Below are 27886 nucleotides of genomic sequence, written 5' to 3'. Positions count from 1 at the left end.
TGATAGCATCCAGCTATCGTTGGCTTTTTGCAGTCTGGTGCGAGACCCTCAGGCTGTGGCTGTGTTCGGACTAATGTTGGCTCAGGCCCAGATGAGAGTACATCTCATCCCCAACAACCTTTACCAATAGAATGCAGCGCATGTATGACATAGAAATAGTAGTTACCTGGATGTAACTCCAGTTCTGAGTGAGGAGGTAATCAGAGTAGTTTCACAATTTTTTATTTTTAACAAGTTTAACAAGTACATGTTTTACAGGTATATGAGTACAGTATTGGACCGGTATTGGTGCATCCCTAGTTCTTAGATAAGATGACTTTAATGTGATTTAGTATATTGAAAACATGTTTGTTTACTGCAAGTGTCTAAGTGGTAAAAAAAGCATTGAAAGGCAAAGCCATGCATGATTCCTCGCTAATGCAGCTAATACAGTATTGCGGTATATAGTTCGGTTATAAAACAGTGGGTAAGGAGAGGGAGGAATGGTTACGGTGAATACCTATGATGGACGTGAAGAGCTCAGGAGCCGAGCTGCCGGCGGCCATGAAGGTCGCACCTGCTACGTCCTCGCTGAGATTGAGACGCTGGGAGAGAAGAGAAGAAGAGAAAAAAACAGAAACAAAGCAATAAATATCACAAATAGAAAATCCAAACCAATCCCAGACACAAACAGAAAGATATCAGTCAGAGCCTAAACCTTGAGCCCTTGACACTCAGCTGAACATAAAGATCCACTAAAGACTACTTGATTTTGCATAAGCAGTTCCTTTCTTTTTCTGCTATTTGGTGCAAGATTCATTTAAAATTTGGTACATTTATTTTGATATTGTGTATGCGTTACTGGAAGATTTTTTGCTGTATTTTTAAGGTTTGATACACAGTGTTGTGTTGTAATCCCATAACACCAATTAATACCCATACCTGACTAAATTAAAAAAAACTACAACTACACTGTGTTCATGAATACAATAAACACTTGAAATATTTTTAGATTTACAGACAGCTGTGAGGTGCGGTTCAAAGTTCTGGGAAAAGCTAGTATGTCGACCTCAAGTTAAGATTGGTTATCAAACTACAGATTTTTTGCTGAGGCATTCCAAATATGAGGTGTTTACAAAAAAGAGAAGGAGTACATCAGGAATACCAAGGCAGAATATCCACGAACCCTCACAGACTTTAAAAAGACGTCACCTCTGAGTGCAGGAGGGAGTGAGGGCTCAAAACTCTATTGAGGAATGGGACAACACACTTTCATTATATGAATTAAGACATTTCTGTGGACAGATAAGTTTGTTTTTCATTCACTTCCTGTGTATCAGTACAGTTGTATGGAATCAAATCAATATATTTAGAAGTCACCCTCACGCCATCATATTAAAAACAGCATACACACAAACAGTACTGGTTTAAGTGTATTTAAAATCTCTTCTTGGTGACTCCTTCCATCTTTTGTTTATGCAAAGCCTCACAATGCTTTGTACTGTGGGTTTTTGTGGGGGGGTTGCAGACTTACGGAAAAATATTTACTTACTCAAATATTTACTGACTTCCCAGTGGGACAGTCTTGAGTCCAGTGTGGAAAGGGGAACATTGAAACTGGGTCAAAGATGTCCAACATTTTGCACCAGCTCAATTAAGACATTTAATTAAAAAATAATGCACCCAGTAGTTTTTGGAAAGTATCCTTCTTAAGCTCACATTCATACCTCACATATCTTCTCCAAGGAGGGGACGAAGTAGTCATCACAGACGAGGGCCAGGGCACAGAACATGTATATGGTCTGTGAAGAGAGAGAGTGATAAATATTACAGGGACCAGTGAAGTGCAACCATGTTGCCTGATGTGATTTAAGCATATGAGATGATGGGGTGAAAAGTCCAAGACACGATACTGTCTGCTCAGGCTGTATCTTGAACTGTCAAAAATCAAAACAGCTATTTACATTTTTCGGCAGGAACCAATGATTTACCATCATTTATATTTTTTTCTGTCAGATATCTCTGTTGTTCCTCGTAACTGTTGCATTTAACATGAATAAAAATAAAGAATACTTCTCAGATCTCACTGCTACATTAAATTTATATGTAAATTACCATGAAAAATGAAAGAGTAAGTGTGGTAATTGAAGGCTAAAGATTCCTGTGCAAATGTGGTGCAGTGCATTAATGGATAAATATTAAAAATTCACGAACAACATAACTAAGGGACTGCACTATTTACATTTTTAAATAAGGAAGTTAGTTTTCACTTTTAAAGCATACTGACATTAAAAAAGCATTACAGTATTTATATGACCTTTGCCTGATCCCTACTGAAAATAACTGTCAAAACAGAAAGTGACATAATCTCTGACCTTGAATGACACAACTGGCTCCAAGCTAAAGAGCAGTATCTGTTGAGTCAATAATAATGTCTTAAAACAGCAGTCAGGTGCTCATATGAACACTGTAATCATTCCTCCTGTTCATACTGACCATTAGAACATCATCTTGAAGTCCTCATTTTGAGCAAAATGTATTTAAAAAATTTTAGGCTTCAACTATCTGAGTTAGTCAAATGAAGTGGATATCTTGCACAGTTTCAGTCTTTTCAGTAAAAATTCCCTCATTGTGTACATTGTACAGACAGTGTTTTCCTATACAGCTGCAGAGGAAGGATTGTAGCAAAAAGACGGAATTTGGCACTCAAAAGACTGGAACTTTTTTCATAATTTGGACAGTTAAAGCCTCATATTAGCTTCAAATAAACTTTTAAATTAAATAATTTAAAAAACTACACTTAAATTAGTACAGTGTAAGTGCATTATGAAGGGATCTCTGTATAGTTAGTATGAACAGGAGGAATGATTACAGCAAGAAAAACATGTGTCAGTGTTCATTTGGGCTCCTGATTATTATTTTAGGACAGATTTGAAAAATTGTGAACCTATCCTTTAATGGTCTTATCATGGTAGGATTCATTATAACTACAAGTAGTCTATGAAGTGCTTTTAATGCTACCCTCTCTTGGTATCACATAATACACACAACACACACCACAGCTAGAAATAAAACCAGGGTGGAAATGAAAGACACATCGCAATGATCAAGAGAGTAAATGTCAGGTGGTCACGACAGACTGACTGGAAATGTGTGAACAAAGAAAAGGTATGAATAAATTTCACTGACTTGTTGTAATAATGAAGCCTTTCAAAGACTTTCAGGGTTGAAATTTAACAGCAGAAATAATGTGGAAAGTGACTATTCTTTTTTTCCTTTTGTGCTTGGAACTGGAGTTCTTCTATTTCCTTTTCTGAAAGTAGGTGATAGTGAGCTCAACTACCCGACGCCTGCCTGAGAGCTGCGACTGAGCCAGCACAGTGACTGTGTGTGTGTGTGTGTGTGTGTGTATGTGTGAAGAAGAAGAGTGCCATAAGCTCAAGGCAAGCAGTGACTGAGGCGGAGATTTGTTGATTCGGGGCAAGAAAAGGTCAAAGGTCACATGTAATCCTAATAACAGGGTTTAATCTTGATTGAGGGTTGAGATGGAGGGAAAACAACAAGCCTCACTGCGTGTGAGCATGTGTGTGGGTATCAGCCAGTGAGCAAATGTATGCTGAATATACATTTGTTTCAATTTGCACATAGGTTTTATGTGTGTGTGTGTGTGCAACATGAGGTCTTGAAATCTCGCGTTTTTGACAGCAAATCTTTTCTTAGAAGCGATGACGCCAGCATTAATAAGCCCTGCAGAATTTGAGGGGGGTCAGCAATACAGATGTCAAGAGAACAGCTGTTGGAAGTAAAACACTGTGATATTAAAATTCAGAAATGAAGCTTGAACACAGAGAACTTCACAGTGTTCTGTCTTCCAGCCAAATCAAATACCAGAAACAAACACTGATGATCGATAACAATCTTCAACTGATACTGAAATCAGTTCACAGCAGCCTCACTTGTGGCTGCATCACAGGATAATACAAAGACAAAGACTGCAGGGTGTAATCCAGTGTTTAAATCAACATCCATGACCCCAGACCATATGTTGCTACAAATGCTGCATAATTCATACCACATAAGCCATATGGTGACATGACATCTGCTTTGTAATTCCTTAATTTTTGAAAATCATTTGCAGAATTTAAGTTGTTTCATATTTTGACTTCAGAAGGCCTTTTATTTATTTTTTAATAGCAGAGAAAATAAGCATTCACAAGTACTGATTAACAGTGAAGTGGAGCAGCTGCAGGTTGACAGAAGGCTTCTAGCACATTTACACAACTGTGTATTCTGGTAGTAGGCAGAAGTGGGACAAAGTCATTGTTTTGCAAGTCACACGTCTTGGCTACAAAGTCTTAAAAACAGTCCCAAGTCAGGTTTTCAAATAGCAGCAATTATTGTTTTAAATTTACAGACATATTGATTGCTTCTTACAATCTGTATTTATTACTTTCAGATAGACTTTCAATAATTTCATCATTTCTGAGCCAATACTTTGCATGTTTTATGTCCATATTTTCAATCTTTAGACTTTGGGGAGGATATCAAGTCATTTTCAGTCAAAAGGTGAGAGTCCATGTAAACGAGTTACAAGTTATTGATGTTAGAGTCAAAGTCAAGTTGCAAAGCTTTTGAGTGACTCAAAGTAAATGTGCATTGGGTCACTGATGGAGTTGGGGGAGTTAGTGCAGCGCTGAGACTATTAGTCAAATAATTGATTAGTGACTTGAAAGAAAATTAATTGACGACCACTTTTAGAACATATCAGTTATTAATAGTAACTTATGGAGCAAAAATGTCAAACAATCTCTGTTGCTGGCTTTTCAAAAGTGAGAATCTTTTTTATATCATTGTAAATTTTAATATCTTTGTGTTTTCGATTGTTGGGTGGACAAATCAAGCAGGTAGAAATTGCGAGGGACATTTTCGGTATTCATTTAAAATAAATTTTATGGACTTTTCTGGATATTTCTCCTGCATTGCACGGTCTTCATCAGCAATCAGAATGGTCTTCATTCATTGATAAGATCATAAGCGGTTGAAAAAGCTAGTCAGTGGACTTTGAGTTAAGATTATTTACTGTTACCATGATGAAGAACGAACTTTGAAGCTCAGCAGATAATTAATTTAAACAGACGTTAGTTGCGGCCCTAGTGTAATGCCTTGCTTAAAGGCACTTGACAAATACAGTAAATTAGCTTTACATACAGCATGTTATGCTAATGTCACATTCATCTCATTTATCTTTTTCCGTGGTTCACTTCTGGCGTATGCTTTCCCACACTAGTTTGGGGAAACTTCAGTGGATGTATTGCATGTCATAGTTCGAACACATGCAGTGGCAGTGGGCAAGTTTGGCAACTTTTGTGTCTGAATTTTTACAAAAATGAAAAAGTTGTACAGAGTTAGAGCTGTACAGTGTATTCTGCAGGTATTAGTCCTCATTGTCCTTCCTAAAAATACACAGCACGCTGTTCTCTCCACAAAGCAAAGTACAGTAGCACCTGCTATGAAATGACATACAGTATATTATTTTAAAGGTTAGATAGCACAAGCAAATAGCTGGTGATAATCTACTATACTTTTTTTGCTGTTTATAAATGCTCAAGCATTCTGGAAAAGGTTACTTTCATTTGCCCTTCTGCAGCAGGAAGAGGCCAACTCAGAGGGTGGGTGCACTGTAAGTAGTGACATTGCCTGTAATGTCAGACATGTAGTAGCATAATGGTCCACTCGGTGGTTCTCAGTGCCCTGTTTATGCACAGCAAAGTTCACTGGAGATGCTGCTGCTCTGCTGGCATGAGCTTCCATTACAGTCATCCATCCAGAGACTATCAGCAACAGCACAACACAACATGGGTCATCATGTACTGGAACATTCTGCCTACTTTGTGCCAGTCATGTTAGAGTGACGGACGAGGGGCTTCATCATAGCCTTGACCTCACATATTGACCCCTGCTGGGCCATGCCGGAGAGGCCAATGTGGCTGGTCACGCATGTGCTGAACCAATGAGATACAGCTGGAAAAGACAGGAGAGGTGAGGAGAGGAGAGGAGAGGAGAGGAGAGGAGAGGAGAGGCTGTCTCCTGCTCAACCAGAGAGAGAGAAATCCTGAAGCTCTGCCCACACACATCAGAGCTTCAGGACAGACTCCAAACAATCTGGCCCAACCAAATCATCTCAAAACAAAAAGAAAATTATATCAAATATTGGAATGAAACCACCAAATCACAAAGTAAATTAGAATTCTATTTGACCCTAAACAGCGAGTACTTGGCAGCAGAGTACCTGACCACTGTGACTGACAGAAAACTAAGGAAAACGCCATAGAAACAGGCCATCACAGGCAGAACAGGCTACCTAGGGAGGCCAGGCTGTGCTCACTTTGTCAAAGAGAGGTTGACACAGAATCTCACTTCCTACTATACTGTGAGAAATATCAGGATTTGAGAGAGGTTTTCTTTGAAAAAATAAATAATATGTATCTCTGATCCTCAGAAACTGCCCTATCTATGTGTGGATAAAAGTCAGTTTGTAGTATTAGCTGCAAAATATGTTAACTGTTGTCATACATAGAGGAACAAGCTCTGTAGTAAATGTTTCTGAGTGATGACTTCTGTAAAAGTATTACAGCTGCCCATGTTACTCTATCTACTGGACTCATTCCTTCACTATATTATGGACAACTTTTCTGTCCCGAATGGTCATGAGTTGAATTGAATGTAATTGTTATTTAATGCCTTTTATTTATATTGTATTTGATGTGATTGTGTAGCCTGCCAGCAATTCCCGCTATTTAATAAAAACTAAACATGAATGATTTTGTCGCTGATATATATTGTTGGACAGGTTTGGATTTTGATGTTGCTGTAAAAGTTTTTTTTGGAGCATTTTCAACTTATCCCATTAAAAAAAAAAAAAAAACGCTTTAGTCTCTTAATTCTGTCCGACTCAGCCTCAAGGCCATTGTTTTCCACTAAAGATATATATCTTTACAAATGGCTTATAATTATATGGTTTTATTTTTAAGAAAGCTCAGTTATTTCCTACAACAACCGGGCGCTGTGGTTTTTAGCTAAAAGTTACTCAAACAGGAGTAAAGAGTGTATTTGTTGGGGACTATTTTCAGCTGTGGATTAATACAATTGAATATTTACACCAGCAAGATGGTGTATGTCAGATGGCTCAAAATAAACTACAGTGTGAATGTTCATGTTAATGAAGGAACATGTCACCCAGTGAAACAGCGTGTCTCATTAAAGTTTGTTTCCATCCAGAAATTTTATTTAAAAAAAACCCTGCTTGTCTGAGATGGAAAAGTTGGTGTATTGATAAAAGCAAAATATGACAAAGTGCACTGGAAACAGACTTAGCAAATAAATCATGATGCACATGAAGCATGTGACCTCAAGCTTCCATTTTGAATAGACTAAAAACATCAGCAAACAAAAAGATCAGACCTGTTTGACTGATGAAGTGACATTCCTCAAATGAATACATCATGTTTTCTACATTGTTTTCCACCATATGAGGTTCAACTCAAGCTCTTTTAATCCATCTTGTTGTCCCCTCTTTTCGAATTAGTGCCAAGAGCTGTTCATCTCGCTGAACCTATCTATTTATCTATATTCGCATAATAGTAGTGGATGGAAAAAAAAAAATTCTTTTGCAGATTTTCTCAAAATTCAATTCAAATTTGCCCAAATTTGTTTTTGGACAACAATGGAGCTCTGTCACACAGAGGAATATGCTATATCAGGCTTTGGATGCCCAGACAATAATTGTAACATCAACTAATTGTTGGTTGTGGTGTTTTCATGGGATTTGTTAACAAAAAAAAAAAAAAGAATATCACCAGACTTGTCCTTTAAAATGTTAAGAAAAACGAGTAAAATATCACTTGTGCACTTGCAAGGTGACAAATGCACATGGATGCACAGTTGTATGTAGGTGAAGGTAAACTTACACACAGGACATGCAGGGCCAAAGCTCCTTCTGTTCTCTCTTTGTGTGTGAACAGGTCTGTAGGGAACTCGTGCAGAGCTGGAAGAGACAGAGACATTCAGCAGAGTTAGAAATGTTCAAATCAAGTAGGTGAGTTTGCGGGTGTCGGTACTGTGTGGTTTAGAGGACATATTTTCAATGCCCAGCGGAGAGGTCAACCCTATGAGCACAGAAACCCATTGTACTCGTGTACTGACAAGGAGCCTTGCCCAGAGAGTACCTTGCCCAAGTGTGTGTGACAGTCTAACTGTGCCCTGCCAAGGACTGTGTATGAGCGTTGCTTCCTCAGAGAGCGACAAGAGAATAGGGACATGGAAAAAGTGAGCGCTAGGAGGACAAAGCGAGGGCAAAGAGGAGAGCGAGCATTATAAAAATAGAGCAAGGGATATTTAGGGTATGGCAAGTGGGATGGAGAGCAAAGGAGAGAGAAAGGGTGGTGAGAGTTTAACCGCAATTTGCAAACTCCACTTTTCCTGCATGGGAATGTGAGTACAATTGAGCAAGAGAGAGAGCAACTGTGAGAGCAGGATTCAGAGAAAAGTGGAAAGTTGGCAGAAGCAAAGAGTGTGAAGGAAAACAGAAAGAGGTGAAAAAGAGGGGCTTTGGATTTAAAAGGTGGCCTGAGTTATTCTACCCCCTTTCCATGGCTTCTTGACTTCCTCCCCTCTCTCAGCCCCACAGTCCCTCCTTGATTGCCAAGACCAGTGACAGGCGCTTGGCTGCTGGATAGTGTTGAGAAACCTTTGCCTCTCGCCCCTCAAGCATCAAGTCACCTCTGTCATCATCTCCTCCCACACAAATCAGGAGCCCATTCACAGGTCACTGCAAACATATTACAAACATATTACATATTGCTGTGCCTGTTCCCTGGGAAAGGCCAGCCAGGCACCAGAGAGAGAGTTAGGCTAATGCTAATGATTCAATTATGCATGTGCTGCAACTAATGGCAACATTGGAATCAAAAATATTTTATTGACCATTAAACTTAAACGGTCTTGACATCTTTTTGAAGAGAAAACTGAAAACTTGCAGCTTACAGAAGTCCAGTCTCCTGATAACAAAAGTTGCAGACATAAGCCACCTGACTAACTAGCTTATGACCTACATATAACCTACTGTTACTTCCAAAGCCAAGTAGCGTCTGTGTTTAGCATCAGTCTTTTAGCATATCATGAATATATAGCCATCACATGCATACTGTATGTTAGACTCTTTTACAGAGTTCATGTTTCAAAATGAGTCAGTTGGCGACAGCATTAGCAATTCACAGAGTTAACATTAGCTTATTAGCTATCTAACCACATATCTACTAGTAACAGCTGGTAAATTTGATGGTCGCCAGCCAGAAATGAGCCTGATTTTGACTGTTTTTGTCTGAAAGTCATTTGAGAGTCATTGTTTCAAAAATGGTAAGTAGTTAATCTTGAATTGGAAGTAGTTCCAGGCATCACAACATTCTGCTAGCTGCCAATCCTTCTAATTTAATGTTGTTCTGTGTAGCGCTTAAACACTTCAGTCACAGTCAATACATCTATAAGTTAATCAACAGAAAACTATTCAATATTTTTGATAATCAATAATGCCTTAAAATCAAGCAAAAATGCCAATTTTTTTGGCGCAGCTTCTCAAATTTGAGGATCACTGCTTTCACAACACAGTCAATTGAGTATGTATTGGTTTTGGACAGTTGGTGAAGTGTTGTCATCACATAATTATGAAAAATACACAAGCTTTTATAGCAAAATGATGAAAAACCAAGAAAAAAAGTCTAAGCATGCTAGATTATGTGCTAGACTGTCTTATTTCCATATTGACAAAAGCATGATGCTTTAATTCTATTCTATTATTCCCTTTTATTGAATTGGTGTCATGGTTTGGAAACCTATATTTAAAGAACAGAAACTCTCTGAATCAAATTGTTAAATGGTCTAGAAGGCTGATTGGAGAGTCACAGCTTAACCTAGCATCCCTATACATCAGACAGTTACAGTGGATAACCAGCTCAATTTTAAATGACGACTCCCACCCTTTGCACAGTGAACTCCAGCTTCTTCCCTCTGGATGGAGGTTTATAGTCCCAAGGTGTAGAACGAAGCAGTATAAAAATAGCTTTGTTCCAGCAGCCATCACTCAAATGAACAAGACGTAGCGACATTGCACGGATGCTATAGAAGCGACATTTATTTATTTCTTTTGACCTTGTATTTTACCTTATTTATTCTAGTGGTTATGTATTTTAGTGTTTTTTATTGTTATTTTTATCTTTTTCAAGAAAAATTATCTGATTATTGGAGCCTTGAGCATTTTATCATGTTTGTCTATTGTCAGTGCTGTTTGTAAAATGTGTCAAGATGGATACCTGTCTTCTTCTGCAAACCAAATCTACCTGGGTACAAATAAAGTAACCAGAACCACAAATGTGAACATCATGGTGGCGTCACAATAATAGTTTCTTATTGATCAAAAATAGACAACTACAATAGGCCACTCACCCACTCATTGTCCTGCACTGTACTCACAGAACTGGAGTTACATCCAGGTAACTACTATATTGACGCACTGCAGCGCGATGCTTCCTATTTGTGATAGGGGCGGCACCTGATGTGTGTCATATGATGTGCCGTGGCGCTGTGGCAGTGGTGTGTTTTCAGTTTCACATGGACTCTACCCCCACCATGGATATTACACGTTATATTAACATTAACACCCCATAATTTCATATTTGCACATCTATGATCTTTGATCTAAAATGGTGCGTTACATATACGCAACTTGCATTATTATTATTATTATTAGTAGTTGTAGTAGTAGTAGTAGTAGTAGTAGTAGTAGTAGTAGTAGAAGTTTATTTTTATTATTATTAATTGCACACTCCTGGTCAATATTTTTGTACATTTTATCTCATTCTCTTCTATTTAATATCTAAATTTTAAACCTGTGGCAGGCCTTCTTTTTTTCATTCTTTTCTTTTTGTATTATCTACGATTACTTAATTGTGTGTATATCTTTGACTGTTAGGGTTAGGGTCCTTGTATGTGCAAACCTACTTAATAAAGCAATAAACTTCATTCTGACACACACACACACACACACACAAATATGTATATATGTATATATATATATATGTGTATGTGTGTATATGTGTGTGTGTGTGTATATATATATATATATATGATATTATACATACATACGTGTATATATAGATGTATATATATACACGTATGTATGTATAATATCAAGTTTCTTTTAATGACAAAACATCAAAAGATAAGTAAATAATGAAATAAATAATAATTTAAGCAAATTAACTGATCAGTTGAAAATGTAACTTTTTTCTTACAATTAACTGCTTGGCACGGCTACTGCTAATGAGACAACCGTGACTCAAATGCTAACAAACAGCATCCTGTGGGTTTAGAAGAGAATTACGTAATAGATTACATCTATGATGTAGTGGAAATCTAAGTAGCACGTCAACAAGATATGGTAGTGATTCTCAGAACTTGGGTGGCATCATAGGAAGTTGGGTTTTCTGCTTTTATTTATTTTTGTATTGAGTTACAGGAAACACAGAGATAGATAGAGGGTGTGATGATATGTAAGGATCTCTCCTAAAAACGAATTGGGAACCTTGCAGTTACATGGTATGTGTCTTACAGAGTGTAGGATGCCTACTACCTCATTCGGGGTCACTAGAAAGGCAGGTAGGCCAACCATGAGTGGGTGAGTAAGTGAAAGAATGAATGAGTGAAACAATTTAGTAGAATAGTTTAACATTCCACCTACACTTATTATTTCAGTCTCACTCCTTCACAACATGTTGCAGAGAAAAAATAAAAGCAGAGTAGTAAACTACTTTCCCACTGTTTTCTCCCACTCTTCTCCCTTTATGTACTCTGTTGACCTCATTGCATCTACAGTATCTCACTGTGTTTGAGTGGCTGTAGTCCTCCTCTGCACTATGTTATGCTTTAACTTCTTAAAGTCTGTGCAATACTCTGGTGTATATCTATACTGCATTAATAATGCATATATACTGTATATTTCAACTGATATTTCTTATTTATACTATTCTTGCATTTTAACACATTTATAGATCCCATTTCTCAGCATTATTTTTACACTGTTGATATATATTGTAGTATGATGCAGATATTTTTATGTATTTCTTATTTTCTATTTTTCTTATAATTTCTCTATGCTTATATATACTTCTACTCTAGAATGTGAGAAACTGTAACATGACCCTTAGGGATCAATAAAGTATTTCTGATTCAGATTCTGAAACCTAACACAACGCAGAGCTGCCTGTAAAAAGCCACGGAGGGTAAAAAGCAGCATCAGAGCAGACGGCCATCTCACAGCGACAGCTGGATATGTTTAATATTTACTGTTAGCTAGCTCAAACTCAATCCAGCCAAAATGTCAGGCTAGTGTGTGAAGAGAAAGAACAAGAAGCTCTCATGACAGGTTTTAGAGCTATATATGGAGATGAAAAAAGACAACACTGCTGACAACAATGCAATAAAAATCACTAGAAATAACAGAGTAAATGTGGATATAGTGATGCCTTGTAAGAGTGAAAGGCAAAACTGAAAAGAAACTACCTAAATTAGCAGAATGCTGAACTGACTCATGAAGTCTTCAAAGAGCCTGCAGATAAAACCCACACTGCTAATTACTGTTCCAAGAAGCATGACGTCCAATTTCCCATGAGAGGTAAGTACACGTGCAGCTGTGATGCATAACAACACACTCCCACAAGAAACCCACTGAACCTTCATGTAAACAAGGGGTTTTATACACATCAACACTGAAAGGTTCCACTTCACAGCACCTAGCTCTTTCTAAATCTAAATCACATGCTCACTAAGGTACCCAGGTATGTGGACATGTTAAAAATATACAGAAGTCTACACAAAGTATAATTCAGGTTAATTATAGTCTTTTCTTTTATAGTTTTGGTGATTGTTTCTAATGTTAAAGGTATTGCGGATACTGATAACACATTGACAGAAGATGTGTCTACAACACAAGGGGCAAAAAATGCAAGCAGATGATGGGTCGTGGCTACGAGTTTGGCTATCAGCAATAATGATTAATTAACGATTATCAAAGATAATCGTTAATTATTAAAATCAATACAATTATTAATAAGAATCAATAATAACAGGGCACCATCCTGGACTCAGGGAAAAAGATAGCCAATCCAGTCTCAAAGCGTACTAATCTATGAATTTGGGACTTTGATTAATAATTTAATTTAATAACTATAAACAAAATCACCATATCAGTAATTAGTTATGGTTAAAGGATTTGGATTTCTTTACAGAGCAGGGGTTGGCAAAACTTATTCTTGTGCAACATTAAAACAGACAACAGGTATATCCAAAAGCATTTATTTAACAAAAGGGTAAAAGCAACGCACAATACTAATCTAGCTAAGTGTACCTATATACAAGTGTGAGTGTGTATGTGTGTGTGGGTGTGTGTAGAGAAGACATTAGCAAGATGGCTGCAGTCACCTGGTGACTGAGCACATGGCATGCCGAAAATTTGGCTGATAAAGGGAACTACAGAGATAAAAGGCCAGACCATGCGGTGTCTTGAACCACATGTGCTGCCTGAACCAAAATTTGCCAAACTAGGTTTTAACCTCTTAACTGTGTGGTTCTCTATTCAAGGCCAATTGGTGTATGCTAAAGGTGCCAGGTTAAAATGAGGTTAGTTGCCTGCAAGGCCTAGTTACTGGATGTAACGTGTTAAGCATGCTAACATTAACCTAACGGTGTGGCTATGCAGTAACCTGACTATAAGCAACAAGGACATCACAACAACAGTTCAATGTATAACCTTAACCAAATCAATACACGTACAGTACATTGTTTGAGTTAAACATTCTTGCTTAGCTGTACTATGCTTCACTGTGTTGCTAGGCTATGCCCTGTTGTTAAGAGTCCATGAAGGAAGAGATGCTTTGTGGCGTTCTGCTTTGTAGCCGGTGAATCCGTGGGTGAGTCAGGCTTAGAAGGCTTTGGCTCTGAAGCTGAAAGATGCAGGCGTTGCTGGGGAGACAGCACTTCAGTCGTGCAGAGGGCCCAGGTCACTCCTTTGTGTAGAGTTAGCGGCAAGCTAACTCCATTTCGCGGCTCCTGTACTTGTTAAACTGGCCAGCAGACTTGTGTTTTAGCTGCTGGCACAAAGTTGGCAAAGCTGGCACTTAGTTTCTGAGTCTTAGGCAGGCTCTCGTGTCTTCTGCCATAAAGAAGACTGTGTGTGTCTGCTGTGAGCAGGCCATGCAAGAGAGCAGAGAGCTGCTCCAGCAGCTGCTGGAGGTGTGAAAGAGCAAGCAGCTGCTCCTGCAGCTGAAGGAGAAAGCGAGCAAGGCACTGCTCCTGCTGCAGCTCGTGGAGAAAAGAGAAAGATGAGAGGGGAATCTCTAGTTTTGATAACCTGGATCCATGGGTGGAGCTTCACATTTTGGGTGCGAACGCCCAGGGCTCAGGTTTCTTGGAGTCTTGAAACATGTGGTAAACTGTGGTCCACATATAGTCCCAACACAGACAAGCTGTAAACATGTCAGTAGTGTAGCCAGATTACCTTAACTACTTTATTTGAACCTAAAACTAAAGTGAGCACCCCCGAAATATCAATAATAACCTCACATACAACAGGAAAACTTGAGCACACTAAATTAAAGCAAGCACAATATAAAAGGTTGAACCAGAAAGTTGGTCTTCAAACTGTGATGGATGTTTCCAAAGGATAGTTTGGGTAATAATTTTACCATTTGCCTTTTTGTCTTATCCAAATAAGTTTGGTCAACCTGAGAGTTTGATTAAAACCTGTCTGATCATCTGACTGCTTGTGTTTCTTGCCCCATCTGACTTCACTTAAAGGGGACATAACATGCACATTTCCAGAATAAATTTACATCACATTCTGGGGCTATACTGGAATATCTTTGTATGATTACAATAAAAAAGCTCCTTATTCATCTTATACTGGCCCTATATGCAGCCGCTCAGCTCAGCCTCTGTCTGAAACAGGCCGTTTTAGCTCCTGTCTCTTTAAGGCCCCCCTCCTGAGGAGCCCACTCTTTTCTGATTGGTTAGCTTCTGGATGCTGCGTCCCAGCTCTGAATCCTAGAAAAGGTAGTATTGGACCAACTATGACAGGCACTTAATAACAACAATATCTTTGAGAAGTTTAAATCTGGGTTCTGCAAGCTACATAGCACAGAAACTGCTCTCCTTAGAGTCACAAATGATTTACTCATAGCTGCAGACTTTGGGGCATGTCTCGTGTTATTGCTTGACATCAGTGCAACATTTGATACCATCGATCATTCTGTCCTTACAGACAGACTAAAACAGTGGGTGGGTATTACTGGAATTGCTCTAGACTGGATTTCCTCATATTTAGCCAACAGGAATTTTTAATTTACCTCACGAACTGCTCAGACTAAACATGGAATACCACAAGGATCAATCTTGGGACCTGTTCTGTTTACCCTGCACATGTTACCCTTGGCACAGATAATCTGTCATCACAACATCTTCCATAGCTATATAGATGATATACAGCTGTACCTGTCATTTAAACCTTCTGACACCTGTAAATGTGCTTCACCACATAGCTGTCTATATGACATGAAAAGCTGGATGTCCCAAATACAGAAGTTCGCATCACTGGCAGTGAACAGATCTCAAAACAAATATAGCCACTCCTTGACCCCTCACTCCCAGCATAAAGTCAGCTACAAAAAATCTGGGTGTTATCCTGGATAGTAACTTGAGCCTGGAGCAACATGTAAAGAAAGTAGTCCAGTCGTGTTTTCATCAGCTGAGGAATATTTCCAAAATTAGATCAGTTCTGTCCTTCAGTAACACAGAGAAAATTATACATGCGCTTATATCCTCCTGCCTCGATTACTGTTGTTTACCTCCCTGAACAATCAAGCTATGAAGCAGCTCCAAATTGTTCAAAATTCAGCAGCTAGACTATTGACCAAAACAAAACTATTCTCACCCATCACACCAATCTTGGCTTCACTGCACTGGCTTCCGGACTCTTTTAGAATATTCTTTAAAGTGCTTTTAATCACATACAAGGCTCTGAATGATCTGGCGCTTGAGTATATAACTGAGCTCCTCACACCTTACTGTCCAAATAGGCCCCTCAGGCCTGCCAGTCTGGGTCTTCTACCTATTCCAGAGTCCAGGTTGAAAACAAAGGGTGATCGAGCCTGTGCAGAACTGGTTCCTCAGCTCTTGAACAGTCTTCCATTGAGCATCAGGTCAGCTGACTCTGTTGCTGATTTTAAATCTTGTCTTAAAGCTTTTACAGAATGGCTTTTTCTAACAGCTGAAAGACTACACTTCTGTGGTCATGAGCTGTTGGTTTTTTCCTTGAGAGTTTTTATCTTTTATGCGTGTGTGTATGTATATGCATATGTGTATATATGTATGTGTATATGTGTATGTATGTATGTCTGTATGTACATGCATATGTTTTCATTATTTACCTCTTGTAAGTCCCTAATGTTGCTTATGTTTTGAATTTCCTCACCTTGGACCTTTGTGCTTACTGCTTGAAAAGTACTGTACAAATAAAATTATCATTCTTCTTCTTCTTCTTCTTCTTCTTCTTATTGTTGTTGTTCTTCTTCTTCTGATTATTATTATTATCTGATGTCATCACAAGGAGGAAGTAGAGGTAAAATTACGAAGCATTTGGGGCAGGACAAAGCCCTAGCTTTTGACTTGCAGGGAGTATTTTTATATAAGTCCCCCTCAAGTTTTGTAACTTTGATTATACAGTATATAAATAACAGAAAATCACCAAAAAGCATGTTATGTCCCCTTTAAGCCATGACTCCATTAAAGGTTTGCCTGAATACAAATACATTATTCATCAAAGCACAAATAGTGCTGAAATATTTGTTTCATACAAATATTTTGAAAATTATTTGTTTTCAGGAAGAAAAAAAAAAGTCAAATACCAGCGTGCAGGTCGGTTACATCACTATCTCAGTTTCTCTCCTCTGCTCCATTATTATGTCTATCAGCAGGTCTAAAGGGGGGGGAGTCACATCCACCTGCTACATGACGCACATTTCCTAATTTGGACATCACTCCCTGAGTTGGGAGTGTTCCCCGGAAATAAAGCTGAGCCACTGATACAAGCAAAGTGCTCCCAACGGACTCTCCATAACCTGTTGTTCGCCTTTCCACAAAATTAGGTTGTAAAAAATAGGCAATAAATCTAAAGTGCAAAGCAACAATCGCCTTTGAAGTTCTTCTCTAAACGTTACACGGTGTGCTGTCTCTGTGTTATGGGTGTATAAATAGGTAGAGGTCTGTCTGCAATGAGGCGATGAGTCAAGTTTTAGCTCAGTAGTCAGCACAGTCATCTATGATCTGGGAGACTCATGAACACTTATTGTAACACTTTAATTTTCTGAAATTAAAAGCGTAATAAAAACAAAAACAGGATTTTTAAGCTTCTTTCCACTTTTGTTTGAATATAAATACAAATAATTTTGCTGCCTCACCAAATACAGATACAAATACAAATACTGGGCCCTCCGCACATCCCTAGTCTCCATGTTCCCAGATGTCAGCAATTAACTTGCCGAGTAAAATATTATTATTACCAATATGAATCTTGGCCAAAAGAACAAAAATATGATCCAAACAGTAACAAACAGGAGTTATCCTTTAAATAAATGCCATCTGTTACTGTGAATAAAAGGGAGACAGGATGACCTCACATATGGCTGAAGTGTTATACAGAAAGCAGTGTATCCATGTAACTATCTAGAGTATTGCTGTTTGCACTAACCAGAGTAGCATAATACAGTTTTAATAATCACAGTAACTACAGTCAACTGAACAGGAAACCCTACAGCAACACAGCAAACTGGACAGCAGGAGTGTAGCCATATTGATGTGGATGGTGCTCTACATGAGCAGGTGAGACAAACAGCTCAGCAGCTGAGTCTTATCAAGTGGACACGGTGATGGAGACGAGATGGGAGAAACGGCAGCAGATGCGCTCATTGCCATAGCCTCATCTGGTTTACGCCAACAAGGATGCACATACACACACAAAGCACCCGCCTCACTAATGCATGCTACACCCTGCTTCACGCCATATGCCGCCATGTGTCGGGGGTGGGCTCTGAATGACTTTCACTTTATATGATGTCCATATGTTGAACAGAGATTTCTCATGTAATTTTTTTTTAACCATCAGACTGACCCTTGTGTGACACATATTCACACTTGGCCCACACACTTCCACACATACCAACACACTCCAACAGCTTTACTCTTACTGTTCTTTAAACCTTCAATCATGTAGGAATAGTTGACTGATACTTTTTCTTAACTTTCACACATTCACACAGTTACACACACTGACCCTGTGGAGTGGCCCATTCACAGTTTTGTGCTGTTGACACAGCAGTTACACTGTCCTGGCTGAAGGTTAAACAGCATTAGGCAGGGGGGAGCCTTTCTTACACACCTCACACACTCTTCTAAGCAGAGTCCTCCTGCTATACATATATATATATATATATGATCATGTTCATGTATCAAAAGGTTTTCACTGTGGAGCCAGAACAGCGACAGTTATATTTTGGCATTGAAAATAAAATTTGGCATTAAAAACAAAATCTGAAGTGAAAAAGGAAACACTGGCATTGAAACACTTGTATTGGAAAAAGTTGTATTGGCACTGAAACAAGTAACGGTACTGAAAAAAGTTCCACTGAAAAATAAAACACAGACATTAAAAAAATTACAATCTTATTACCTTATTTTATTTTGATATTTTTTTGCATTGTGATGTGTTTTTCAGTAATCACCAAAGAGCTGCACCAGGGCTGTCAACTTCTGACTCCAATCCAATCTTTGTCAGACCGCAAGGCATACTGGGTAATGTACGCCTAGCAAGGGCCCTACTCTGTTTGCCAAAACGCAAACAGAATGTTGAAACTGAAAAACAGAATGTTTAAACTGAAAACCTATGACTATGAAAAAATACTGACAACATAAAAAAGACTGAAAAAAGACCGACATGAAGATTGACACCTAAAAACATCATCATAATGCAAAAACTATCAAAATAAAATAAGACAATAAGATTGTAAAATTGTAATTTTTTTAATGTCTGTGTTTTATTTTTCAGTGGAGCTTTTTTCATGTGCCAATACTTGTTTCAGTGCCAATACAACTTTTTCTAATACAAGTGTTTCAATACCAATGTTTCCTTTTTTAGGTCAGGTTTTGTTTTCAATGCCAATTATATTTTCAGTGCCAAAATATAACTGTCACTGTTCTGGCTCCATATTTCAGGGCCTTTAATATACATGGCACTGTTAACAGTTTCAAACCACAAAATCCTCAGAAAATCATACCAGATACATATCTTTTCATACCAGATACAAAGGAAATGTTTGAGGTGGCATGTTTGCATATAAAGTTGATGCGAAGATGCAAGTGGATGTGAGCAGATGTTTATTTGCTCTGGCTGGCACAAATTGAGCTGAAGCCACACTCACACAAATTACAAATGTGTCAACATGAGTAAACATTTTGCACTCCAAGGCTATACAACTTTAGTTCCAATTACGTTTTGAGATCAGTCAGAGGCTGAGCTGTTACACAAACATAGCACAGTCAGCAGGCAACAGCTAATACAGTCGGTACAGTGGGTGTTTGGGAAGAATAAACACGCACTGCAAAAACACACAAGTCATGCAGATAACACTGCGAAAATTGGCTTTGTATTCAATCTGTGAGCACCAACATTCAGCATTCAAAATTAAATTAAGTATTCAGCTTTTTCTTTTTTTCCCAAAAATGTAGCCATTGCTAATTCTTATGCTGGCCACATGTGATACATGGAGCAACAACCAAAGTACAGTATGCTGAATGTCTCACAGAACCCATTTGTTAACACAAGGACATATGGCCACCAACATACAACTATACAATCAATCCAAAAGCACAAAAGGTCACTGCAAAAATGTTTCTTTTAATTACGCAAAAGTTGAGTAGTGACTCACACTCACCCTGTTCAAACCGGGCACTTTTAGGTTAAACAAAAAATGCACAGTTGTCTGTTCAGAGCTGCCAAAAGAAACCTTACATCAGGTGAAACATGTCAGGGTGAAATTACTCTACGCATACTGTAGTTGATGACCAGTTAGCACTCACAAATTCATGATATAGTCCTACACAGAGCAAAGACAGTAACGCTGCTGCTTCTGGTTCAGTAAGTCTATTTGAATAGGAAACTATTTTCAAAATTTCTTCCAGAAATATTAGATCACAAAGCTACTTTTAGGATTTGGATAAAGTTAATCAACAAACATGTCTTAAGATCAGATAAAACAAGACAATGAGCGCACACACCGGTCCACTTTGATCTGTTTCATCAATATCAGCCCTCACTCCTGCCTTGGTGCCTATAAAGTGCGCTCAACTGTATTCGTCTGTAACGCAAACGCCATAGCAACGGAGTGAGTGTATCCTTGAAGCAGAGTGTGTTTAAGTGGCAGAAAGGAGAGGTGGGCACAAATAATAGACTGCTAGCCTTAACCTGAAGGGAGTCACTCTGCTGCTGCTGCTGCTCTGCAGTACACTTGCCATTAGCGATGACGTTTGATGTACTACATAGAGAGCTCAGGCTGAGATGTGGTGCATTATGCATGATGTTTGGGGATTGGGAAAAAAAATACATGTGCCCTGGTGTATGGTGGGAATGGTGTTGGTGTGTTGGGGGAGAAAGAGAGGGATGGAGGGAAGGAAGGAGAGAGTGAAAGATGCTACCTGAACTTGACAGCTCAGCCGATAATATTTGTCGTGCTGATAAAGCAGAATGTAGGGAAACTCGGTTGTGGATATGAGAGGAAGAAAGAGAGAAAATGATGTGGTTGGCCTGGTAATTAGTGCAGTTGCAAGTTAGGTCACTGGGATGAACCCTTAACAGCTGCTGAATGTGCTCTGGCCCCAACTACCCCTGCTGGCTGTAGTACACACACACACACACACACAAACACACTAACACCCAGATGGAGTGAGACACAAACACATGCACAAAGACACACATAAGGCTAGTGAGATTTCCATTGTTTCCCTTTCTGCAATCACCCCAGTCTCCCCGTACTTCTTCACTATGCACAATCAGGGGCAGTCAATGTATCAATCAGCAATCAGGCTTCAGCTTGCTGGGGAACATTCTGCCTCAGTCTGCTTCATTCTCCTGTTAGAGCTGACTACCCGCCTGCATCATCCCATGCCAGTCTAATTTACCAGGCAATTTGGAAAGAGCCACTGTGAGCCACTGAAGGGCTCTGAATCAAGATGTAGCATGACTTTGGCTTGTTTTCCCTGAGCTGGAGTTCTGCAGCACCTTTGCTTTTTCTTTATGCTCCACTGAACATGTTCAGATGCACAAGCGAATCATACTAGCTGCTTTCTTTGCAAAGCCAAGAACCGTCTGAAACTCTTGATGATTTTCATGATAAAAAAAAAAAAAAAAAAGGCTAATGTAGCAAAGACTCAGTCTGTCCCCACCTCTTACACACATTTGAAAATAACAAAAGTGGAGTAAGGGGTTTCAGGTGACATGTCTTCATTCCCCAGCTGGCTTTCTAACACTGTAGAGAGGTAGAACTGGATATTACATGGCCACTCTGCCTTGCTGCAAAATTGTCCCAGTAGCCAACTGTGGTATGCAACAAAAAAATCCACTGTTGCTAAAAAAGCATTTTCCCCCGCACACCTCCACTGCAAACAATTAGACACTATCGAAAGCCTTTTCCTTTAATATGTTTATCTGCACTGCTGACAATATTTATAGTACATTTTCACATACAGTGTGTATGAATGTGTTAATAGCTCAAATACAATGCGTGTGTTTAATAACTTTTTAATTGGTTAATCATTGAGTCTATAAAATGACATCACAAGTTCCCAGAGCATAAAGTAACATCTTCACATTGATTGATTTGTCCGACCAACAGTAAAACCCAAAGATATTCAATTTACAATGACATAAAACAGAGAAAAAGCAAACCGTCATAAGCATCCCTAAAATATAGCTGTGAAGTGGAAGGGGCCGCTGTTTCTGGAAGTGTTTTTCCACATTCTGTATTCCCATTTCAAATATTTCTTTAAACGATCTCCTCAATGTTACTGAACCTAGAAAATCAGGATTTTCCAATATAATGTAATGATCTTATAGGTTTATATTCTGACCACCAGTTCCAATTATTTCAACTTTGTTTTTGAGAAATCACATTTTGGCCATAATTTTGGAGGACGGCTAAGAATACTACAATACTCATGACCGCTGGCTGCCGTTGCTATGGAGAAGAAGCCAATCAGAGCATGAATTAATTTTTTTTTTACTACTTCAAACCGCTTCCTCGCTGAAGTTGTAAACAAAACGCAGCACCAGAGTTGATGAATTCACTCAAAAGTGACCCAGAAATTAAAAGTGAACTGATTCACACTGCAGACTGTTTTCTCAACATCGTAATATTTAGCTTCTGCCTGCTGTTAGCGGTGCATGTGACAGAATTTTAAACTTGGTGATTGGCTGTTTCTTGCTGAAATGCACCTTGGAGCCATAGTTAACTTTTGCTCCCAAAATTTTTATGTACAGTCTTGTATCTTCAACTTCTTACAAAAGTACCAGATATTTTCCAACACAGCTGTTCATCTTTACTGATGATTTAACCCGGGAGAGTTTCATGTTAATCCAAGCTGTAGCAGCGCTCAAACTGAGTAACGTAACGTAACATTTTGTATGGGAAAAACGAATGGGATTTTTACCTCCAGAACCTGGGGGGCCCAAAACAGCTCCTCCAACATCGCGACTCTATTGAATTGTTTGATGATTAATTTTCTGTCAATCAACAACAAATGTAGTGACTAACTGTTGCAGCACTAGTGAGGTTACAGTTCATCATATCAATATGTATGTGGGCAAGTGTGTATCCTTATTTATAGAGAGAGGGGAATAGAGAGGAGGAGAGTAGTGGGAGGACTGTACACAGGCATATGGTGGTGTAACATTTACTCTCGGCCTGGAACTCTCCCTCACACATCTACTGTACAAGTCCCTGGATAACCACTCTCGTCATCTATACCTAAAACTCCCTCACTCCCTCCATCTTCCGCGTTTATTTATAACCAGCATGGAGCTGGGGATGAAAAGGTGGAGTAATGCTTCAGTGTCTTTGGGGATTTTCTGCAATCTCTGCTGTTTAAATATAAAATATAGAGCCAGGAAGCCCCCCTGCCCCAGCTATGCTCTCTCTCTAACACTTTCAGCCTTGTGCTTCCGCCTCGCTGATCTCTTGCCACACAGAGCAAGAAGGCTAAAACCACTGGCTGTTGCATATTTAAGCTATTCGTCATAGTAATTACAAGTAATATATGGATGTTCACTTCATAACCCAGCTAATGAGAGCAAATGCCTTGTATTAAAAAACATAACCACAGTACAGGTCACTCATTAACATGAAGCTGTCAAAACACGTGAACAGCAAAGAAACCAACAGGAATTCAACTGTGTTATCCCCCTCTTACAGGTCACACAGATAACCAACATGGATGTTAATGGTGTCATTACGGGGCAGAATGTGTTGCTAAGCTAATATATTCACAGTGAATTATTCACAGTACCTTAGAGAATGAGAAGCTGATGCGAGCTGCAAGTGTTAATGTTTCCTTACCGTTAATCACAAAGGTAATTTTACAGTGGCAGACACCTCATTGTGAACATAATACTCCATTAACTGCACCAAGTGGCAGAGACACAAGACCGGCCAGTTCAAGGCAGGATAATCAACAATGGTCCCCAAAAATGTCTTACCCATGATGATGTCACCTCTCCTGAGTGAGGCCGGGAGTCTTACGTAACACGAGGCAAGGCTCCGTATGCTCCAAAGGGGGGTTGGGGAGAGGGCACTTGGGGATGTGTGAGTGTGTGTGACTGAGCAAGAGAGAGAGAGAGAGAGAGAGAGACAGCAAGGGAATGCAAGTGTGTGTGTGTGTGTGTGCATGTGTGCAAAACTGTGCCCTGCTCCCCTCTCACTGATGATATAATACTTTCAGGCCGTTGTCAAGGAAACAAACAGGCACCGCTGGCTGGATTTGGCATTGGGGGGTAAGATGACGAGGGGAGGGGGTTGTCTAACTGCATTTGGATATTTGGATGGCAGGCTTCTATTTGGATTGCACTGTATGCGTGTGTGTGTGTGTGTGAGAGAGAGAGAGAGAGAGAGAGTGTACAGATGCTGTTGCTGTTTTGCTGTTCTGATGACTTAGCATATTATATTACAGTTTGGTCCAGACCAGATCCGACCCCTGGAGTAAAGGCTCGAGAGGATTTCACTCTGTGTGTGTGTCTGTGTGAGAGAGAAACAGATAGACAGCACTGTACAAACACACTATGATCTATATGTCGTATTTGAAACCATTTGATGAAACTCTATTGTTGTTTCAGTGGGTCTAATAGGTGAGTCCCTTTACAAAGACAGTCTAGCTCTATCAATCAACTATAAATTAGACTTATTGATTCACGGATCAAACTGTTATAGCTTTAATCACACTGTCTGAAAAAGTTTTGCCTTTCCTAAGTAAAAGGCCTCACCTTAAATATACTGGATAATAACAATTTGAATACATTTTTCACAGTGCTGTCCATCATTTCTGTTATTTATAGACACTCCAGCAATTTGGTATTGCACCTACAGTACATTAAAGATCCCCTCCAAACAAGATGTATATAAAAGAGTCTAATTTGAATAATAATTTGAGTCTAATATGCTTTTTCCAAAAGCTCAATTATCTCATTTAAATCTAATCCTTCTCCCTCATTAAAAAATCTGAATGTATGAATATACAAATATTATATATTTGTATATATTATATATTATTTCAAAAGTTTAACTGCTGGACACAGGATGTCTCCTACTTCACTGAAAAGTCCATTCTTATTGTATGTACACTGGAGTTTTCAAGGTTCCACATCAAACTTGTGTAGGTTGTATACTGGACCAGGATTGGTTAAGCGTAACTAATGTCACAAATCATGCTTGTACAGTAGGTACAGGTCTTCAACTGAGATTTAAGGTGAGCACAGAGATAGCCTGCTAGTGTCAAACTCTGCATACACATCATTCTTCTCAGTGAAGCTCAGTAACCTGGGGGGGGGGGGGTTTGTTTAAAACCTGAATGATCTTCTGACTATTTGTTGTTTCTTGATGCACTGGACTTCTTTTTAGGGATGTCACCAGATTCCCAGATATTAACAATTAACTTGGTGAGTATAATGTTAATGAAAAACTACATAAATATGGAATTACCTTTAAGTCCCTTTGCCAGGTTGTCATATATTGAATTATTCACTGTTATCAAACTGTCATATAAATGCTCTGGCTTCTACAATAAGTTGATAGAAACAAGGGGACAGTTTTATGCAGTAAAATGCCACAGCGGAGCTCCATTAGCAGATCTGTGGGTGCCGCGGTGGTGATGAATGACAGTTAAATATACCATTAATGAATTCCCTGCCAACTCGCTCCACATAAGAGTGTGAAGCACTATGGATTTGCAATACATCTCCCTCTGCTCTCTCTCTCTCGTCAACCTACCATCAATTGGAAGGTATCCAGCCCATAATGAATGCAATGATTCTGCATCTCACACTTCTGGCTAATTATGCACAGTGGGAAATGTGTTTTTTCTTCTGTGTATGTGTGTAGTCACTGTGTGCTTTCCCTCTGTGAAACACAACACAGAAAATATCTCTTGAATGATGCCATAGTCACTTCTCTAACAGCAGTTTGGTTTGGTGGTGATGATGGATTGTGAAAAAGAGTGATGTTTGCAGATTGCTTTGAAAGACAAACTGTGTTGGCTTTAGATATTTAGTTTTAATAGGAAAAGGAAGGAAGGAAGGGTCTTCAAGGGAGTGATCAGAGTAAACTCCAAATACCATCTGAACAACTTCATTTTTTTTTTCACATCTGTTTTTCTATTCATGTCTACTGTGCTTTGAAGCATCAGAATGTGGCTGGACACATTTAATCAGCATCTAAACACAAATCTGTAGATAATGGGAAGAAAAAAATGCCACAGCTGGCATGTACACTTATTTTGTATCCAGTCAAAGGGAATAAGTTCACTGGAGCGCAGCGCAATTGCCCTGAAAAAAGAAAAAAAAATATCAGACTTTCCTCCTGATTTAGAAAACAGAATAATATTGGCTTTCCTAAAGCTGCTAAATGAACAGCCGCTCAGCTGTAGGCCAAACAAACTCGCCTCTGAACACCCAGCACATTTTGTGTCTCTAAAATCCATACAGCTCAGAACTATAAAACAGAGAGACCTTGAATTTGTCTGCATGAAAGCAATGTCCTGGAGGGTGTTTGCGATAAATCGTTTATCATTCCTGTATTGTACTGCTCCTTTAATCTTTGCATCTTTTATTGTCAAGATAGAAAAAGGAGGAGGAGGGGAGTCTTGGGAACTGCTGGCTGGTTGAAAATGACAAATATTATAGTACCTAAAAATAGCTGCTGAACTTCAGCCCCTGCACCATATGGCTGGATGCAAAGCATTCTGGGAGTTTGACTTAACAGAGGTTGGAAAGTAGAGCAAAGAGTGTGATAATGGTTTTCATGTTAAGTGTAACACTGACAGACACACTCACACACAGAGAAGGAAGGGGTTTCACTTCATGCTGATGTCACAAAGAGTCATGGCTGCCCCTTGGAAGTGAAGCTGTCTATGCTTTAATGGCGCTGGGACAACAAAGAGCAAACGGTGAGGACAATAGCAAAAACAACCAGAGGGATGATGGAGCTCAGCATAACAAAACAATGAAAAAAAGTTGATTAAAGTTGCATCTCCCACCCCAGGGAATCTGTAAGCTCATCCCCGTGTACATCTCGTGCATATTCTGAGCGCACGTGGAGGGCTGGGGGCCTGTTCTGCACATGCTCAGTGGACGATGATGATGAGGGCTGACACATCGCATGTCGTGAGCGTAGTTACCGTGCTGAGTAATGTGACATTTAAGGACTCCCGCTTTTTTTTCCCTCCTTGCATAGTTCGGAGCACGCACACACCATGCCCCAACAAGCATTTATACATACACATACAAAGACGTGCTCACATGCACACATACACATATATCATGAGTTGAGGTCGCTTCAGCTGAAAAGACATGCTTTCTGCTTGGTTTGATGTGTCATGACTCTATATTCATTCTACTACATTAATCCTATTTTTTTCCTCTTTGTAGTTAGATTTCTTGGTGGGGACTGAGAGAAATGTTGATGGGGTGTACTGCTAATACTATTTTACTGCTATGACAGAAATCACATAATCTTACATGAACTGTGTATGAACACCCGCACAAGAATAGAATCATTATTTATGAATGCACAGCTGTGGTTAGAGGTCACAGAAGATGGACTGTGAGTGAACATTGGACTGAGAAAAACAGGGATAATGAAGGGGAGATATTCTTCCCTCTGTCAAAATCTGTTGCTGAGGTGCTCTTAACAAAGCTGTTTAAAGCCATTAATTCTAGCTTTGGACAATTTTGGTTTGTTACAACCAGGGTCTTATTTTGGTAGCTTTGGCAATAATTTCTGTCAGTTATAGTAACACTGTAATCACTAGTGTGACAACATTGCTACCAGTCAAGTCAAGTCAAGTAAAACTTTATTTGTGTGGCACATTTAAAACAACCACAGTTGACCAAAATGCTAACGGGCTTAAAATACCCAAAAAATAGACATAAAAGTAAATAACAAATAGGAATAAAAGAAAACAATAGACATAATATTAATAATAAAATAAT

At 39.0% G+C, this 27886-nt stretch overlaps 1 protein-coding gene across 1 annotated transcript in view; it reads right to left on the bottom strand.

The window, feature by feature from the left end:
• LOC121905691 (sodium/potassium/calcium exchanger 3-like) overlaps positions 1 to 27886 on the bottom strand; it is a 64446-nt gene that overhangs the window by 17361 nt on the left and 19199 nt on the right. Inside the window, exons 3-5 of the mRNA XM_042424141.1 lie at positions 7947 to 8023; positions 1707 to 1781; positions 500 to 584 (exon numbers count right to left, since the gene is read on the bottom strand). Coding sequence (XP_042280075.1) covers positions 500 to 584; positions 1707 to 1781; positions 7947 to 8023 — 237 coding nt within the window. The remainder of the gene's footprint in view (positions 1 to 499; positions 585 to 1706; positions 1782 to 7946; positions 8024 to 27886) is intronic.

This window comes from Thunnus maccoyii, chromosome 2 (assembly GCF_910596095.1).
Source record: "Thunnus maccoyii chromosome 2, fThuMac1.1, whole genome shotgun sequence".
NCBI classification, from domain to species: Eukaryota; Metazoa; Chordata; class Actinopteri; order Scombriformes; family Scombridae; genus Thunnus; species Thunnus maccoyii.
The sequence above is the reverse complement of the archived record's forward strand: the minus strand, read 5'-3'. Positions and strand labels throughout refer to the sequence as shown.